At 37.3% G+C, this 19427-nt stretch overlaps 3 protein-coding genes across 10 annotated transcripts in view; 2 read left to right on the top strand and 1 right to left on the bottom strand.

Moving 5' to 3' along the window:
* Nucleotides 1–11929, top strand: part of LOC138937138 (uncharacterized) — a 33678-nt gene extending 21749 nt beyond the window's left edge. For 3 of the 6 annotated variants that reach the window (XM_070303098.1, XM_070303099.1, XM_070303102.1), the window contains exons 2-5: nt 5668–6060; nt 6209–6897; nt 7018–8119; nt 8207–11030. In XM_070303098.1, the coding sequence (XP_070159199.1) occupies nt 5668–6060; nt 6209–6897; nt 7018–8119; nt 8207–8623 (2601 nt within the window). In that variant the 3' untranslated portion in view covers nt 8624–11030. Of the gene's footprint in view, nt 1–1361; nt 1820–5667; nt 6061–6208; nt 6898–7017; nt 8120–8206; nt 11031–11450 lie in introns of those variants that run through there. The other 3 variants (XR_011447467.1, XM_070303101.1, XM_070303100.1) reach the window with 3 other exon arrangements.
* On the bottom strand, nt 9040–14443 carry Mvb12 (multivesicular body subunit 12-like Mvb12). 2 transcript variants are annotated; one of them, XM_070303109.1, is made up of 8 exons: nt 14083–14106; nt 11784–11930; nt 11490–11688; nt 11259–11403; nt 10868–10951; nt 10438–10789; nt 10306–10356; nt 9040–10232 (listed from the first exon to the last, which is right to left on the bottom strand). In XM_070303109.1, exons 2-8 carry the CDS (start codon nt 11907–11909, stop codon nt 10197–10199), a joined length of 993 nt encoding a protein of 330 aa, XP_070159210.1. In that variant the 5' UTR covers nt 11910–11930; nt 14083–14106; the 3' UTR covers nt 9040–10196. The 2 variants fall into 2 exon arrangements, with proteins under 2 accessions (XP_070159210.1, XP_070159209.1); XM_070303108.1 differs by lacking the exon at nt 14083–14106 and adding an exon at nt 14160–14443 and having other exon boundaries at nt 9043–10232.
* A 474-nt stretch (nt 14444–14917) lies between these two features.
* Nucleotides 14918–18430, top strand: Qm (geranylgeranyl pyrophosphate synthase quemao). 2 transcript variants are annotated; one of them, XM_070303110.1, is made up of 7 exons: nt 14918–15620; nt 15744–15898; nt 16847–16991; nt 17428–17548; nt 17646–17785; nt 17864–17962; nt 18133–18430. In XM_070303110.1, the coding sequence occupies exons 1-7, from the start codon at nt 15555–15557 to the stop codon at nt 18388–18390; spliced, it is 984 nt and encodes a 327-aa protein (XP_070159211.1). In that variant the 5' UTR covers nt 14918–15554; the 3' UTR covers nt 18391–18430. The 2 variants fall into 2 exon arrangements, with proteins under 2 accessions (XP_070159211.1, XP_070159212.1); XM_070303111.1 differs by having other exon boundaries at nt 14921–15620; nt 17864–17966; nt 18158–18430.
* The last annotated feature ends 997 nt before the right edge of the window (nt 18431–19427 follow it).

The raw sequence follows: 19427 nt of genomic DNA, 5'->3' as shown, positions 1-19427 counted from the left end.
ATTAGACGAAATGCGATGCGATGAAAATGACAATAGAAGAATTCAAGAGAAACTAATTGCGAAGGTGGTTTCCGCGAGCGAGGAAGAAAGAAAAAGTCTCGACAAAGTCATTAAGCGGCGATTGCACAATCTAGAAGCTGAAAGACCAGGCGCCGACCTGTAGAATCTCATTTTTTAGGACAATTGCCATTCCCGCGCGTTTTAGCCACAATCGTACATTTATCGAGGCAAGATCAAGAACAGCTACCCGATATCGATAATATTCCAACGAAAATGATAGTTGGCGTCGAGATGATAACCGCATATGGTGTTTCGGAATCATTGCTCTTTTTATCTAAAATATCCTTTATCAGTTTGAAAATGACGTAATCTTGATAAAAATTATATCGAAAATGTATGTTTCAAGAATACAATAAAATATTAATTTTCAATCAAAAGCATCTAAGACAATGATGTAAAAAGGATTTAGATCGATATTTTAGTTTTCTATGAAATTTTCATGAGAAAATTTGACAATTTAAAGATAACATTAGCAAATTAAGACAGATTTTTTTTTTTTTTTAGAACCAAGTTCTTTCAAAATTCGTTAGAATCGTATATACTGTAGTTTTTATATTTTTCTTGAGAGATTTACATCTCTTTTTAATCCGTAATAATTTTCGGAAACATCGAACGAAGGATACAAAGTGTTGAATCCAAGTCAGCTGAGCGGAGTCACGAAGCTCGCGTTTCGCCTTTTATCCGAGAAGGGACACGTTTCGCTCACGTTTACATTACGTATACGGCGGTCTCATCGGTGGTCCTACCTGTTTCTGTCTCTGGGCACGATGGGCCGACCGCGTAAGACGCGCACGCACGCACGCACGCACACACACACACGACGCTCGCGCTACGCGGGGCAGACTTTGCATCTCTTTCTTACCTTGGCGCCATACCTGCTTTTCTTACTTTCTCTTTTCTTCCCGCCTGCCAACTTGCTCCAGGGCTGGATTTGTCAATTAACGTTTAATTTCTCGATTCTCAACGGAATACAGTCGAAATATTTCGCGAAATGTAATACGAGAAGAAAACGTTTGTGCGATAATGTCGAATAATTTTAAATAATTTCTATAATTTAGTCTTATATCTCACAACTCGTGTATGTATAATTTAATATTTATGCAATTTAATATCACTTTATATATTTAATTTTATATCTTATATCCTTTTTTGATCTTGCCAAATAACAGCATTGTCACGTGTTCTTTTGCATACTTTTGCATCGTGTTTTGAGGTCTGGCTTTGAAAATCCGAGCCTGAATGGCAATAGTCTCCCTTCTCCAACGTTCGCTGCTGGCTCGACGGCGAACCATCCGAGCCGTCGAGTGTTCGCCGACCAGTCGGAGTCAGTCCGTGGTCTAAGCTCATCGTCTTGTCCAATGGATGCCCTGCGCTTCGTCAAATTCCTCTCGGGTGTCTTCTTCGCGAGCTCGTTCTTCAAATTCAGAATTTCTTCCTCGTACGTGTTTATTCCGCGTATATATTCGTGATGCGAAACGCGCTCGGGCGAACACGACGGGCCCACGACGTCTCCGAAAATTAATCGGGATTCGCCGGGCCCCGAGGGGGCCTGGAGACGAGAGCCCGGAGCACGCGGAATGCTGCCGCGCGACCAGGTGAAATTCGGCCGCGCCGTTGTCGTGTGCGTCATCGAGAGCGATGTAAAATTCTTCGGGTTTATACAAGTACAATGTGTAGAAGTGTCCTAAGATAGTGCGAAGAGAAGGAATTTCGGAAGGTAAAGGACTCGTCCGCTTTAAGAACGAAAAAGAAGTCAAATGTATGTATACAATATAGCTTAAAATATTTTCAAGATAAGAAATTGAATCACTTAGAATCGATCTACAATTTTAATATACATATATATCGTAGGTATATGTAAACTTTTATTTTCGTTTTTTAGAACATTGTAACATTGTAATCTTCATCTTTTAAAAATGTGCATTTAAAAGCAAATGATTTCATCGATCAATTCATTCTTTAGTCGGATAATTAATAAAAATCTGACGTTCCATGTACGTCCGTCTCCTTGGACGGGGACCATCATTCGACGACGACACCTGGCTTGGCTGGTCTTTGTACGTTTCGCAGTCAACTTTGAGCGGGAGGGAATTGCATATGGTACACCGGTGTTCGCGAGCAAAACAATGCGAGTCTGTTGCAGCTGTTGCGACGTGCGCAACAAATACAGTCTGCGTGTAACGTGTCAGAGAAAGTGCATTCTCTCTCTCTCTCTCTCTCGCTCTTTTCTCATTCATCGGACGCCGTGCGCGCGACACCGAAGCTTTCACGTCAATGGTGAACCGCGTGTCCGCATGAGCAAAGATCGCGCCGGATCCTCGACACTCTTTAGGGGGCATCTCTCCTCCAATATTTACAATCCGTCCTCTTCATCTATGCCGTTATCATTCGGCGGGTCCGGAATCGATCGGCGACCGAGATCGATCGTCAGATCTCTCGCCTCGATCGCACAAAGGCGGATAACTGTACCGACCCCCGATCTGTCACGGAGTCGACTCGCTTCACCTCCAATCGTGTGCACCGTCAACCGAAAAAAAAAAAAAAAACCCGTTGCTCGGGGAACGGAGAAAGTCGCGCAGCACACTTTTTTCGATACGTATTATAATATACTAACGGGCTCGTGAATTTTCGTAAGCTCGCCATCTGATTCATGGGCGTGGAAGGGATGATAAGAATCTGGGAGACAAGCGGAAGGCTTTTACCTTTCCTCTCGCTACGACATTGAAAGATGAAACAAGTGTCGCGTGTCGTTGTGTCACACTTGTCTTCCTGTCTTGCTGTCGACGTTCTTCCTGTTTACGAGCACCGCCTCTTCGATGACGCTCTTGCATCAGCGTGAGCTTTTCACGGTCATTATCGTAGCTAAGTTGTCGCGAGGGATTATTGACGCGACGTCGAGTAACGATTATTAATTATTATTTATATTACTTGCTTTCTTGAGAAAATATACGCCGATGAAACTTTATAGATAAATGTTAAGATTAAATTTTTAACCGAGGAGAAGCAAATGAAAGTTTATGGTTTCTATGCAGAGTAAATGTAAAGAATATTCAGAGCTTCCTCAGAGTTTTATAGCGTCACGCACATCAACTATAATATAACCATCTTGCATTAAATTTAAAATAAAAAAGAAAATCTTTTCATTATAGATATGAAATTTTATTTCGTCGCTGTGAAATAGATTTTATTATTAAATCATAATAGACATATAACATTTATAGTTCCATTAAATATCTGATAAAAATATAGTCGCGGATAATACTATTGTACTAAAATTTAATATAAATTTTTATTACACAAATTTTTATGCTATGTGTTACACGTTGACATGTTTGAGAGAACTTCTTCTATATGAAATCTTTTCAAATTTATAATTTTCCGGGATAGATAATTTATAAAATCACAGAATTTTGTTGTGTAAAAAAAATGATTATTTTCATTCATGCAAATTTGCTTGTTTGTTTCACTTTTATTTCGCGTGTAAGAGAAACATCCTCTCGCGAGATTCCCGTAGAATTTTGTTCGTCTCTCTTGTAGCCAGGGGCGTATAATTTATAGTCAGCGCCAACAGCCTGAGAAACTCCCGTCCCAATGACTCGGTAACCTTGTAATTCCGGCCGGTTTGCGGCGGAGCTTCTTAAGAATTTAACACGGAAGGATCCTCGCGCAGGTTCCTCCCGTTAGCGTTCTCCTTCAGCGAGCGCAGGTATTTCGAGCTCGCGCGATTGTTTCGCCTCCGCGTGAAGAATGCGAGGCTGGCGATACGGGAAAGACTCCTGCCATGCTGAGATTAATTAATTAATCCGGATCAAAAATTATATAGGTCGGTATATATTAAGATTTAGATTCTCAGAGAAAAGCCTTTGTTTCGATTAAAAAAAAAAAAAAAAGGTCTTACACGTAAATATCCGGAGATAGAAACAGTTAAAAAATAGACAGATTATGCTGAAGCGTCGCGATATAGAGTTTGGATTAGCGTAATTTTTAGATTGCCGTGTATGAAAGATTGCACAGAGACGCGGTTTACTCGTTTAAAAATTGCATGCTCGTTTGTTAATTGAGGAGACACGGTCTCGTTCTTCTCTCTGCGATGCGATTAACATCTTGTAATTTAATTAGATGCAACTACGGCTTGTCGATTTAAAGGACGCTGAACATCGAACGAGTTTATGTACCAAGGGATTCGCGAGAGATGGGGGAATGTGTCTCGTTTATGTTCCAGTCGACATAATATTGTATCCGTAATCCAATGTAAAGCGGGAAAAAGAGGCGCGTGCATCGAGCCGCGAATAAACCACGCGTAATTGCAGCTTGCACTTTGGCCGCATCGCCGTTATATCGTCGGTTGCTTTATTTAAATCGCAACTAGCGGAAAGTGCCGCTTCGCGATTTCCTTTTCTAAAAAGCAAGTTTTGCCGCGTAAACGGAAATCGCAGAACCGTAAGTTTTCTCGAGAATACTTTTTCGAAGAACGCAAAATTTTAGAAACGTTACATATTAGATATAATTTCTTGATTCTTTGCTCTTAGAAAGACTTTTAAATTTAAATTTACATTTAAAAGAGCTTATTGATTGGATATAAATTTTTATTATGCCAATATCGTGCGAATCGTTGCTTTATAGTTTTCTTTTATGAAAAATCAATTCGTTGTATGTATATACAGAAGCCGAAATCTAAAATCATAAATTATCTGGACAGACGAGAAAAGGAAAGAGACAAAAATAAAAATGGAGAAACAGAGAGAGATCTAGATTTTTAAAATAAATTTATAATTTCGTATATATATATATATATATTAACTTTATTCTCAATTATCTGTGCTTTCGAATTTTAAATCGCTTAAATCCTTTGATTAAATCATCATTCGCTAAAGAATCTCATTAACTGATGCTGGCGCAACAATGGAATTCGCTGTACGTCGTATCGTGCATGACCCATAATGTAAACGTCTCTTACTTTTGGGCAGTCAAGGCATCAAGTTGAAAAGTGTTTACCTAACGATGAATCGTCGTCGTTCGATGAAACGACGGCGAAGCACGATTTACCGGTTCTCCGTGGTCAGGTCAAGTCCTTCCGGTTTTAGAGTCGGTCCGATCTCAGACCCCATTTGCATCTGGACGAACGAACGAACGCGGACGTCTCTTTTTCTTCGAGTCAGCTCAGCCGAGACTCTTCCTCTTTCGTTCACGAGAAGCAAGGCCGAAACTGGCATTGTTCATCGATTTTGCGCAGATGTCGACAGCATTCATCCTTCATGCCTGTAATGCATGATGAATAATATCTCATTGTGATTTACATTGGGCAAAATCGTTTATCTTAAGAGAGCGACGTAGAAATTTAGAAAAAGAAATATCTTTAAAAAAAAAAAAAAAAAAGAGGAAAATTTATATTGCGTTTAATATAAATATAATTCTTTTTATAATACTTAATTTATATCTATAAAATAGAAATTATTTTTAACTGTCTAATATTTTCATGAGAAAAAGATCGACGCTTCATATTGATCAAAGAATATTGATTAAAGTTCGATATTATAGTGATAATCTTTAATGCTTTGTATGCGCAGAGATTTTCGTATGAAATGTTTTTGAATTCGTGTTTTAAAGATGGAAACCGAGGTCCGGACGCTCAAGCAGGAACTGGCGCGCACGCAGGACGCTCTAAAGGCCGCCACGAAGAAATGTCGGGAACTGGTGAAGGAACTTGATCACCGCATCACCGGTCATAAGTCGGAAAAGATTCTGCGGGATCAGCAGCTCTCGAGGATATTGCGAGCGCTGTTGTACCTGGAGGCGCGACTCAAGCAGGAGCAAAAATCAATCAGACAGATGCTCTGCGAGAAGGACAATGTTATTAGAAATCAGCAGCTGGAGATTACCATGCTCAGACGGTATATGAAGAACTACATTAAGGGCAAACGTGATCGGACGATAGCCGCCGACGCCGGAACAATCAACGCCGATGTCGAAAAGAACCTGCAGAACCTCGGCGATTTGCAAGTAATTTGAAAAAAACAATTATGCATAATTAGCATATAATTAATCTCTAATTAATGTGAAAAATAAGAGAATAAAGAAAATTTTTTATATTCTATATTCTCTATACATTCAAATCTCTTTAAATAACTCGCGCATTAATCATTTTTAGGGAGACACGCTACAGGAAAGCGGTATCGGCAAAGATATCGCGAGCTTGAAGTGTGAGATAATAACGCGACTGAATCCGACATCATCTGGCATCTTGGACGAGATAAACCGCAATAGCGTGAGAAAGACACACAGTTTTGCCGGCAGTGACATCTCCAAAGCCAGTTTAACCAGTAGTGAGAACACGGATGCGTCCATCATTACCACGACGACGGAAGGCAGTCCTTCGTTGCTTAGCACGGAGGGCTTCTGCGAGGGCGAGAGTACGGATGTGTCGCCTGGCTCGACCCTGAACAAGTGCTCGAGCAGGTGTACGCCGACGACGGTGACCGACAGCGAAAACGAGACGACCATGATCGCGGATGAAAACGAGGAGAACATGATAGAAGAAGGCGATACAACGATGACGAAAAGAAGGACGTCCCTTCGCAGGGCGAAGGATCAAAAGACGTCGTCCAAAGGTTCTGACGTGATAATCGAGGTAGTCAGTATCGCGAGGACAGAGAGTAAGGACGACGGGATGGACTGTAACTTTGTCTCAGAGGATGAGAACCAAGACGCAAAAACGAATCGAGAAGAGAATGACGAGGAACCGATTTACGTTAATGCCTATAACGAAGTGAACGAGAGGAATTTACAGCAGACAGAATTGTTGAGGACAGAAGATGATCATAGCAATAACAATAATGTGTACGTTGCAAACAATCTTTTCTCCATTAGAAGATACTTTTATTAAATATTTATATTATTATATCCAATTTATATTTTCATTTTTTTTTTTTTAAATAATGCCCCTTTAAAATTTTCTAGCAACGAGGTAAAGATCGAGACACCCGAGCTGACGATAGAGGATACTAGCGGTAATTGGTATAGCGATCCTGACGAGGACCGATTGAATGACGACGTGTTTAGACATAGCACATACCGACCAAATAGTAACCACAACTCTGTGCTGGAGTGTGTGAATCAGATCTTGCTGCAGGACATGGAGGAGGAAGAAAACTCGATGCTGTCGGTACCGCGTCGGTTCAAGCACCGCGGCAGGATCGTACATTTCCAGCCGGCTAGATTGTCCGATATCGAGTCGGTGGGTTCGGAAATGGAGAGGAGAAATTCTGAGGAATCCGCCGCGGACAGTAAAGATTCTCCGAGAGAAGAAGAGCCCGTGGAAAACGAGACGAGCGCGTCCGAGGATGAGTTTGGCATGAGAATCGTTCGAAAGGAGTCGGATGAGGATTCCAAAGACGATTCCAAGGCAATCCCGCTGGTCATCATCGAGCCAAAGATCGATGTCGAAGAAATGCGAAAGGCTTTGGTGAAATCTCAACCGAATAATCCTCCCTTAAAAATGGAAAGGATCGAGGAGAAAACTTGTCTGCAAATGTCTGCACGAGGACTAACCATTGCCAGGAACTTGGATTACGAAGACATAGAATCGTTGCCGGAAGTAACAATGTCGTCGCCGACGCCGCCCAGGACACCACCGGCACTGCCACCAAAGCCACAGTTTCGTAATAATACGTTAATCTTGAAGAAAATCCCGAGTCCGTCATTTCTAATCGACGAAAAAAGACAGCAAGACTCTACGGCAGGTGTGGATTCTACGAAAAAAAGCATTTTGGGATTGGTATCATCGAAAGCAGCGAGGAACTTGAACCTGGAAGAGGCAAAGAGTTCAACCAGGAGTTCGACGAGAGAGACGAAAGGTCGCGAAGGCGGTGGATTCTGGAAGAATAGATTCAATCACGTGCGCTCATCCTTTCAAGTGAGACAAAAAGAGCGGGATCAATCGAAAAATGCTGTTAGAGTCACAAATATCGTTCGGCATTTCGAGGAATTCAAAATCGGCGATCCTGAAGAACATACGAAAGATAGAAATCGCCCAAAGAAACGCCACAACGAACTCGATCAGGTAAGATCCCTCGCGGAAAAAATATATAAGATGTTTGGTATGTAAGTATGTTTTTTAAAAAATAATTTCTCAAATAATTTTTTTCAGGATTTTGACATTCGGCAAAACTTTGAGGAGTTCAATCTGGATGAATGCGACCTATCGGACGATCCCGATCGGCCCGAGGGCGACGGATCCGATAGATTAGGTTACAACGGGCTCAACAACGTTGACCAAAACAGCGTCGCCAAAGACAATATTTCTGCTATCGGTAACGGTAATAGTAATAGCGAAACCGGAACCAGTGGATACGATCATTTCCTCGAAGCAACCGGCCTCAGCAACAAGTCGATCCTTACGCCTTCGAGGTTACTGAGCAATCATAAGAGTATGCTGAAACCGAAGGATGTAAAATACAAGAGCAGAATTAAGGCTACGGCAGTGCTGGAGAGGCACGGGATGCAAACGACGGCTGGCAATGCTACGACAACGCATGTAAGACACTGGACCGGCCCGTTTGTCTGACGTCTAGCCAATGTCCTGCCGGGCAAAAATATCTCTCGTCCCGCCGTATCGGCTGATAACTCACCTATAAAGACAAAATTTAAAACATCTTTTAATTCGCTAAGGATTAATTAAATATTTTTGGCCGCTATGTTTGATACACAGTAAATAATTCTCGTTTTTTAAATACAAACTAGAATTTTAAACATATCATAATCGAGGAATAGAAAATCCTTAATGAAACTATCTAGCAGGTAGAAAAGCACACAATTTCGTTTTCTGCCTTACTCTAATATCATAAATTATACGATTTTTAAAATGTACACACGCGAATCTTTTATAGATCTTGAAGCTTTTATACTTGCAGCGATTAACTTATTTGATCTTTTCTCGTAAGATGTTTATAATATGTTGATTTAACTGTTTCTGCTGTGAAATTATTTATAAGTCTTTGTAATGTGTGAAAAAATATGACTTTTCTCGATTCTTTTTTTTGGTACGATACTTTTTATTTATAAAAATTGTTATCTCGAAACGAGAACTATTATATCTTTCATTACCTTACATAATTTTCATTTAATGAATGCGAAGATATGTTTGGTGGTTTACTCCTACGTCATCTTTTATTAAAACTATTGTTTAACATACACGGATATTATCTCTCTATCTTAAATTACATTCGCGTACACATGTGATGATCGAAAGGAATCTTACCGTAGGTACGAATTTAATATGGAAGAATAGAACGATGAAAGGTTTCAATTGGAAGAATAGGATCAAACGTCGCGCTTCGTCGACATCGAAGACATGATTTTTTCTTCAATACACAACCATATATGCTTTTAGATGAAATTATATAAATACAAACGTGAGTATATAAAGAAAAAATATTATAATATATATTTTATTAACATAAAAAGGAAAAGCGAAGTTTGATAAAAAAAAATTGCAGGATAAACATTGAACTTCCGTATAAAAAATAATATACATATATCGTGTCAAAAAAGATGAAAGAGGAGAAAATTAAATTAAATGGCTTTCGTAGTGCGCACTCTTGCTACTCATTTAAGTTTCGTATCGCCATATTCAGCACTAAATATACGGCGAAAACGCGCTGCCATTGTCAATAAAGTTATGCATTTGTTCGTGCGCACAATAGTTTAGAAGCGATATGCGATATTTGCGAGATACATAAAAGATCTCTAATTATAATATAAATTTTTTACGCGTGTGTACATATATTTTTTACATATATCTCTACTATCTATCTAAAAAATAACGCAAGTCTATAAAAATATGACAACGCTATCACCGGTATCAAAATTTAAACGTGGGGCGTGAGAAGAAGAAACACGTACATCGAGAAGTTTATCTTATTCCTTCTTAAGAGCAGTACACAATCCCCAATTTTTTAAGCGTCGTGCGGTCTTTACTCTCTCGCGCATTCGTCTATGTATAAATCATTCGTTCAGGCACTCCATTTACGCTTGTTTGGCTAATATTGTATCGGATACAAACGTGTACGAATATAACGGCAGGAAGGGCTCGCTCACGAAAACTCGCAGAGTTACTTTTGGTACAAACGTCGCGTTCTTCAAGTCTCCCTCTCCGCACGGAAGTCGTAGAAGAACTGTGATAGAGAACATAATCGATTTATATTTATTGTAAAATAATCGTCAAAAAAAAAATTTAGTACAACGTACCTCTCTGTCCAAATCCCTTTGTGTCCACACTTTGATAACAGGAAGTTTGTTCTGTCGAAACAAAAGAAATATTATCAGAGAATAAATTATAGTATTAATTAATAACTTTACTTCTCGAATTATCGTACTCACGCTTGTAGAATCAGGATGATTAATGATAAGACGAGAATTAAGTGCGAATGGAACTCCATCGAGATCGGACGAACCCGGAAGTGTGCCGTAAACGGGCATCGAACCGACAACGGGCAGGGCGGACGTGGGCGGTTGAGGCGCTGGCCTCGTGGGCCTGATTCTCGCGTTAAGACTCAGTACTTCGTAATCTCGATCGCCGGACTCGTCATTGTCCTTATTAGCTGCGCCACCAATTTGCGGATAAATCCCGTTGGCTGGTGGTTTTGGCGAGAACTTTGGTTTCGGGGGCCTCTCGGGGGCTGGTCTGTGAGGAGATCCGTTCGAAGGATTCGGGGAAGATTTTTCTAGTAAGCTAAAGATATATCGTAAAATATATATAAGATGAAATTGAGATACGTCTTGCGCGCTTAATGTAAAAAAAGTAACTTACTCTATATTAACGTATGATTGCGAGTCCGAGTTTGCGTTTACGATATCTACTGTCTTATAGCACACGCGAACGCCGTTTATAACACTGAAAAGAAGGAAATATCTTAAAAATATTACAATCTCAAGATCAATCGCATGAAAAATGAGCTTTTTGTACTCTATATATCTCTGATTGTAAAAATATAAATAATTTATTATTATACTATTTTTTAAACATTTATTCTGGGGATATATTATATAGATTACTTATTATATTTATTTGGTTATAATTATTATTTGATAAATGTAGATAATTAAATTATTAGAATGCTAAATTTAACGTAAAATCAACTACAATATTAAAAGTCCAAAAAAAATTAAGAATTGAATTGACAATATTAAAAACGACGTACCCGGCAGCGGAAAATCCAATAGGAGCCAATTTGGAATCCTTGTGGATTATCCTACTGCATATTATGATATCCGTTACTGCTTTTGCGCACGAGTTCTTATTTCTAATTTTATAGCACACTTGTTTCTTCCGCCAGGCCTTCTGCCCTGCAATTTATTTTTTCAAAGAGCTTATAAATTTATATATTTTATAGATAAATGTAGCAACGCACTAGAGAGAGAAAGAAACTTACTCGAATCCACGGTATACGAGATCATGTTGTAACCTTCCGGCGGAGTGTCTCGTTCGTTAATCACTACGATATCTTCGACTACGCAACCAGGCGGACCTTCGGTTTTCGAGAAGCAGATGTATCTACCCTTCTTCTTGATGAACAGACCGCTTTCTCTCCATAAATCGGCGTCGGTGTCCTGGTCATAAGTTCTCGATACCTTAACGAAATGCAACCGTATCTCTATTTATCTAGCGACGACAGATCCGGATATATATCGGAGATAAATTAAGTACATTAACACCGGTCCCATACCACTGTGAAATTCGACGGACACTTTTCTACATCTTCCACAACGCTAATGGCAGTTATCGGCCTGTCATCCGGCAACACAGCCGACACCTGATGGACTAGCATCTTACAGCTGGGCTTCTTTGACATTTCTACCCGGATCCCGGATACCTGTCGATCCATTTCCTATTAGATTTGGAGCAAATCTCCGAAGAGGAATGGGTCGATAAATCATAAACAATTAATATATCTATAAATACAGTAAAGTCCGTATATATCTCTCGCATTATAAAAGAGTGTGCTACATATTACTTCCTTTGTTTTTAGTAAATATATTATATCGGCTATTAATCACGTTAATAGAAATTAACATTTATAATCATCATTACAATGGCCATTGTTTAACGATTATCGCGAGGCAGTTTACGTTTGCCGATTTAATTTGCTCAATTAGATCGTAAATAACGACGCGTCCAAAAGTCGTAAATGCCTTTTTCCCATGTATCAGCGAAACGTTCCAAAAATATCAACATGTGACCGACATTCTTCGCTCTACGGGTTTTCCGAGCGCGAGGCAATCGACTATGAAACACTCGTTAATCCGATACGATGTAGCAAACCGATTGAATTCTTCGGTTGCAATCTGCCTTGCATTCTCGATTTGATTTTGTAGTTTGACCGGAGAATAGATTCATTCATAGACGACGCTTCCAAGACATTCTACGTCAAGGCTCGATTGTACTTATATGATTTCGTTCTCGATGACCGATTAACGAAAACATCCACGACTTTTCTACGTGTTAATTAACAGTATGATAATCAGCGTCTCTCGAATAAATGGCAAACACGTCGGGAAAATTCATCCCATCTCGGCGTAAAATTTCATCGAACGATCGTTTCGAACAAGCGGTCGATGAGCAATCTAGTATGAATTAACAAGAGGCAGGCTCGAGGAAGGCGAAACGTAAGAGGAAAATAAAGTGGAACGTACGGCGTGTTCGTGGAAGAATGTGCCGCTGCATTAATAATCGCGCGAACATCTTATAAACGGTTTCTTTGGCAAACATGTTTCCCGACAAGTTCAAAATTGAGCTCGATATTAAAGAAATGCCTTTCCTAAAATTTGTAACAGCGAATAAATAACGATGAAACATTATTTCTTCGTACCAGACTGCTTCTTGCCATTTGAGATCTAAGAAGAGATCGAATACATAATGTATCAATAAATAGAGATGTGTAAATAGAAAAAAGAAAACTAATTTTTTTTTTTTTCGTAAAAATCGGTTTTTCATGAAAAAAAAATAAGCCTCGTTTTTTTCCAAAATTTTATTTCTTTTTCAAATATTTAATATATTTATATTTTGATTACTGATGCAAATTGATTTTTCATTATTTTTCATTAAAATTACTTTAATGAAAACTAAAATTAATTAAAAATATAAAAGCTTTAGTTTTTTTTTTATTATGTTAAGAAAAAAAAGGTAATATCATATTTTTAAAAATAATAAAAAAGAAACAAAATTTGTTTCTTTCCCAGTGAAAAAACACACATTTTTTTTTTTTTTCAACTGTTCTTTTCTATCGGACAAAAAACAGGTTTTTCTTACATCTCTAACTACAAGTAAACGATGTCACTTGGCTCGCGTTAACATTTTAGAATTAGATCAACAGCAATGTGTCGGCCAACTTTTACGAATCGTCTATATGGATTTTAATACGCGGAAGAAAACATACGTCATGCGAAAAATATAAAATTTAAACGAATAGTGGAAGATAGGCCAGTCATCGTTCGCTGTCGTAATGCAGAAGAGAAACGTGGAATCAGGAATCTTATGAAACAATCGGGAAATTCCATCTCATCTTCATGATTCTCGCTCGGAGATAATTAATTAAGACTTTCGCGAGATTCTTTTTTGCAATCATTCTTCGCACAAAGGAACAAAATCTTTGAACTGCGCCACGTTTAGCGTTGACGTAAAGCACTTGTAGATAAACATACGTATATATATATATATACATGACTTTTATCTTTTTATATATATATATATATATATATATATATATATATATATATATATATATATATATATTAAAAAGATAAAAGTCAAGAGATATATAATGAATATCAGACATGCATGTAATGGATGTAGTATAATAGATAAATGCTAGACAAAACAAACACATGTAATGTCACGAGACCCAGAGGGAAGAGCGCAAAAGGAACCCATGGGGAACCGACGTAATGTTGAAGGGCGTGCTCGAGAAAGAGAGGTCGATAGAAAGATATACTAGTAGACGCGATATATGTATGTATGTATTGTACGTGATGCCACTCTTCCCCCTTTTGTAGATTATATTAGAAGTGTCATCGGCCGCGCGAGGCGCTCGATAGAGGTTGACCTTCTCACGACGCCGACGTTGAAACCTTCGTCGCGTCTCTTCTTCTTCTTCTTCTTCTTCTTCTTCTTCTTCTTGTTCACACGATCGCGCACTCCGCGTTGATGACGAAGCGACGACGATACGACGCGAGAGCGCGGCTCTTTCCACCGGCGCGCATTATATTTTGGAGCGGCCGACAATCGGGATGACGTCAATCAACGTCGGAGCACCACTCACGCTACCGTTGTCCGTTATCCGACAACGACGACGACGCGCCTTGCGAAACTGTCCGAAAATGTGTCGAGCGCCGAGGGCGCTGCCGAAGCCACCGAGCTCCGACCGGGCTCACATATTACATAGAGAGGAAAGCTTGTCTCGACGCGAATGTGCCTACGCGGCTATGTCACGAAGGAAAAAAAGAACGAAGAGAGGATACTATAAAGCACCGAGGTGAACGAAAACAAATAGTGACAAATAGACATCTTTCATTTCATCTGTCACGTTACGTCACGTGAGTTTTTATTCAGTTACGTAAAATTCCATAAAATTATATTGATTTTTAATGATATCTCATCAATGATATAACAAAATGACAAAGGTCGGTAATCATAGTCAATTCTTATATTTATGATCGTCTTAAACACAATCTTAAGATGTTCTAAACCAATCACAGAGCCGTCTTAGCATCTTAAGACAGTCTTGAAATAAGAACTGACTGAATACCGATCAAAGAATTCAAAGTTCAGAGTTTATCTTTTCCTCTCCATATTGAAAAAAAAAGAGATAAGTTCTGAATTAGCGCGGATAGTTCAGCTATAAAGAACAGATCTAATGATTGCGCAACACAAAAGCAATTTTGTTTTTGTTGTCGACGATATACGCGAGATGACATATAACTTCAAAACTCATGAGGTCATATGCCCTTCGAAGAATTGACGGACTTTTCTCACGCAAATAAAAATATGAATAGATATAATAAGGATAAGAATCAACGTTAACATAGGTTAAGAGCCATTTATCGAGTATAATCAATGTATCAATGAATGATACGATGACCTTTAGCATTTTTCCTCCTCGTGTCGTGGAAAAATCCCCACACAGATTACACTCGCTTCAATACATGGAATGATGGTATATATACGCGTGATGTGACAGTGTATACCCAGTTGTATCCAGTTGTATCCAGTTGTATCCAGTTGTATCCAGTTGTATCCAGTGATCCAGTGGTATCAGTCCGGCAAACGTCAAGCAAGTATCAGCTGATTTCAATCGATGCTTGTATTCACTTAACGATTGTGTCGCGAATTTGTCTGCCACGTTCATTTCTAATTGAAGAATTGTATATACGAGGTATTATTTTCTTCTCGAAATCTTACAATTTTTCGGGAGAGAGAAGTATCGCTGCAAATCGGAAACATGACGAATACAAATGAGAATAATCCATTTTATTACTCTTTGAACGGCGATAAGCAAGAAGATGAGGTTAGTCTTTCTAATGGATTTTTTCTTTTTTTTTTTTTTAATTTTTTATTTATTTGCAATAGTGGACAAATTTTGACGACTTGCAATTAATCAAAGACTAAAAAATTATGTAATTTCTCTTAGAAACTGTTGGAACCGATCAGATACATTCTTCAAGTTCCTGGAAAGCAGATAAGGGCGAAATTAGCCCTGGCCTTTAATTACTGGCTAAAAATATCATTCGACAGAATACAAGCAATTGAGGAAATAGTAACCATGCTCCACAACTCAAGCATTATGTAAGTTTGCATTACATCAGTATGATCTTTTATATGTTTTGTATATTTTCCAATTGCACACTTTTCTAATTCTCATAATATGCTTAGGTTGTTATATTTGTCAGCATAATTTTCTAGCATTAAGAAATATTATTTTTGTAATGTAACTCTAATCTTTTTATAATGTATTGAGCGACAATTTTCATTATTATTTAGTGTTTTACTTACCAAACTATATAACAATATCAGATTTTGTCCAAATTAATGAGCAAGTAATTATCTTGCATATTAATTGTTGATTTCAAATATAATATATATATAATATATACATACATACATATATATATATATATATATATATATATATATATATATATATATATAATTGTTGTTTTTCAAATATATTTTGGTTTTAGATTTTACATTATAATTTAATCATCAATTAACTTATAGCCCAAAGCCAAATAACATTAGTTATTGCCAAAAGCCAAAAGTTTTAAGTATAAAGCCAAAATAACATTTAAATAGGAAAACTGGCAGATAAGAGCAATTTGAAATTTAATTACAACTGCAAATGTTATGTATATCAAGTTTTAAAATTCCAATTTAATTTTTATATATTTATATCCATTTTTGAAGATGAACCAAAAAATTATCCAAACTGTACATTTTTAATGCACATTAGTTAATAAACATTTAATAATAATAAATTCATACGTTGATATCCACATCTTGACTCTTGTCTGTCAGTTTTCCTACTTAATTGTTCTTACTCTATCTTATTATCAAAATAACATTGATGTTACTATGTCTTATTTCAGTATGTAATCCTTATGTTTTCACACATTACATTTATTTCCATGTTATTATTTTTATATTACATGTATAAAATTGAATTTATATTAATTAAAAAAGCAATTCTCTATGTATTTTTATAAGATTATAATTTATTATTATTTTTTTTTATAGAATTGATGATATTCAAGATAATTCCATTTTGCGAAGAGGTATTCCTGTTGCTCATTCTGTTTATGGAATTGCTAGCTCACTAAGCGCTGCAAATTATATATTATTTATTGCCATGGAAAGAGTTGCCAATTTGCAACATCCTGCAGTAAGTAATCATATTATACTTATAAAAAAAAAGATAAAGTAAGCAATGTACTTTAGTCATATTATACTTACAAAAAAAGTTGGAAATAAGAGATCTTTTATTCTTTTTTCTAACAATAAGTGTTCATATAATGTTTTTAAAAGATACAAAATGCAAATGCAATCCTTGAGTTATATCCATTACATCATACATAAATAAGCAGAAAAAAATTTTATTATAATGTTTTATTATAGTATAGGGAAACTAAGATTTACTGCTAAGACTTGAGTGTAGGAAAAGACATTGTAAAAAATACATATTTTGTGGTATTTTTAATCTATACAACATAAAGTTAATTTAAACTCATTAAAATTGTAAAAGATTTGTTTTATTTGCTTATTAGATAAAATGTAAATTGTGCTGTATTATTGCACTAACTGCGTTTTTTATTTTCCAGGCAACGAAAGTGTATATGGAACAATTATTGGAACTTCATAGAGGTCAAGGAATGGACATTTTTTGGCGGGACAATTTCATCTGTCCAAGTGAGGCAGATTACAAGACTATGACAATAAGAAGTAAATATTAATACTTATATATATATATATATATATTTCTTTATGAAATTAAAAAAATTAAATATGGAAAAAATTAAAATATCAACTAATTTTGCAGAAACTGGTGGTCTTTTTAATTTGGCAGTAAGATTAATGAAATTATTCTCAACTTACGAAGAAGATTTATCATCGTTAGTAGCCATTTTGGGTTTATACTTCCAAATACGCGATGATTATTGCAATTTGTGCCTCGGTGAGGTGAGTAATAATATATTTGTGACATTATACATAATACATAAATAAACTAAAAAGAATTAAGTTAATTTTTTGTTACAGTATACCGAAAATAAGAGTTATTGTGAGGACTTGAGTGAAGGCAAATTCAGCTTTCCCATTATTCATGCGCTTACAACGAATCCTGATGATAGACAAATAATAAGTATCCTTTATACATTACTCTTATATAATACTTTTTTTCATTTAGAACAAAAATATTTTTGTTAATTAGTACACTTTATTTACTAAAGAAATGTAAACGACCCCACACATCATACACAAAAGACATCTTCAGAAATTTTATAATTTATAAACTTTATTATATATAGGTTTCCTTAATAATGCCCGATAAAGATATTTTGAGACAACGAACCAAAGATATTGAAGTGAAACGTCATTGCATTAAATTGTTAGAAAAATTTGGCTCTTTCAAGTACACGAGAAGTGTACTTGAAGAGATGGACATGCAAGCAAGAATTGAGATTGAACGTTTAGGAGGCAATCCACTTTTAATAAAAATTTTAGATGAGCTCAAGAATTGGGATACTAAAGAAGCACCCAAAGATCTTTTGACTGGAACATTTTAAATTTAAGAGAGAAAAATATATATGTCAACTTTGTGTATTTCTTTATGTAAAACTGCAAGCTTTCATAGTGTTACCAATTGAGTGATTTGTTATTGATGGCAAAAGAGAACAAGGGATGATTATACATGAAAAAAAATGATATATCGAACATTTTGTAAAAAATGCAGAATAAAATTTCTTGTTAGGAAGCTTGTTTTATGAAAAGTGTTCAGAATTGAAACATTAAATTCAGTCGTTGAATTTAATCGATAAATTTAAACGGTGAATTCAACCGACAAATCTGAACGGTAAGAGCCGTAATCAAAACACGAGCGAGAGTAAACACAGTCGATCAGCGCGTGATTGCGTGATATTCGAAATGAAAAACTGTGACCAACAGCTGGATCTTGAAGGTTCGACGTCGAAAAAACCCTGTTATTCCCATCGGCAGAGCGCGAATTTCCGCGGTCTGTCGATTTAGTCTGCCTGTAACGACGTTTCGAGGCGATCAACTCTCTTTCTCTATTCTCGCTCGTGTCGGAGTTACAGTGGCTTACTCGTCTCAATTCCGAATTGTCTCGCATCCGATCGCGCACATATTCTCACGGCGGTCAATTCGGGAAAACATCACGCTTTATTATTTTCTCTTTTCGTGCATTGTGAAAGTTAATTGTTTGGAGTCCGAGAGTCGACGCTCGTTATCCGCATCGCGAATGTCCTCTGCCTCGCGCTAATCTCCATCCAGCTTTCGCGGTCAAGATTTTCGTTATCGCGAGAGTTTCTAGCAAAAAGCTCTTAAATCAAGATTTTCGAACCGCGCAAAAAGGCAGTAATTAACAGGAAAATCAACATTTCCGTCGGAATCGCGGAATACGTGCCGTCGCTCGCTCCTATTATTCTAACTAGCTAAATCAAAATCATCTGCACTCGAGTCTTTTCTGAACTCTCCTTGTCCTGCAGCGGACCTACAGATTCGCGTTACACACCGCTTCTCGTCTCTCATCTCTGAGCGTTTCTCTTCAAGATTCGGGCGATCTCGTCGAGGTCGACTCCCGAAC

Source organism: Polyergus mexicanus, unplaced genomic scaffold (genome assembly GCF_030449975.1).
Source record: "Polyergus mexicanus isolate NDT 795.1 unplaced genomic scaffold, iyPolMexi1.0 SCAF_10, whole genome shotgun sequence".
Taxonomy (NCBI): Eukaryota; Metazoa; Arthropoda; class Insecta; order Hymenoptera; family Formicidae; genus Polyergus; species Polyergus mexicanus.
The sequence above is the reverse complement of the archived record's forward strand: the minus strand, read 5'-3'. Positions and strand labels throughout refer to the sequence as shown.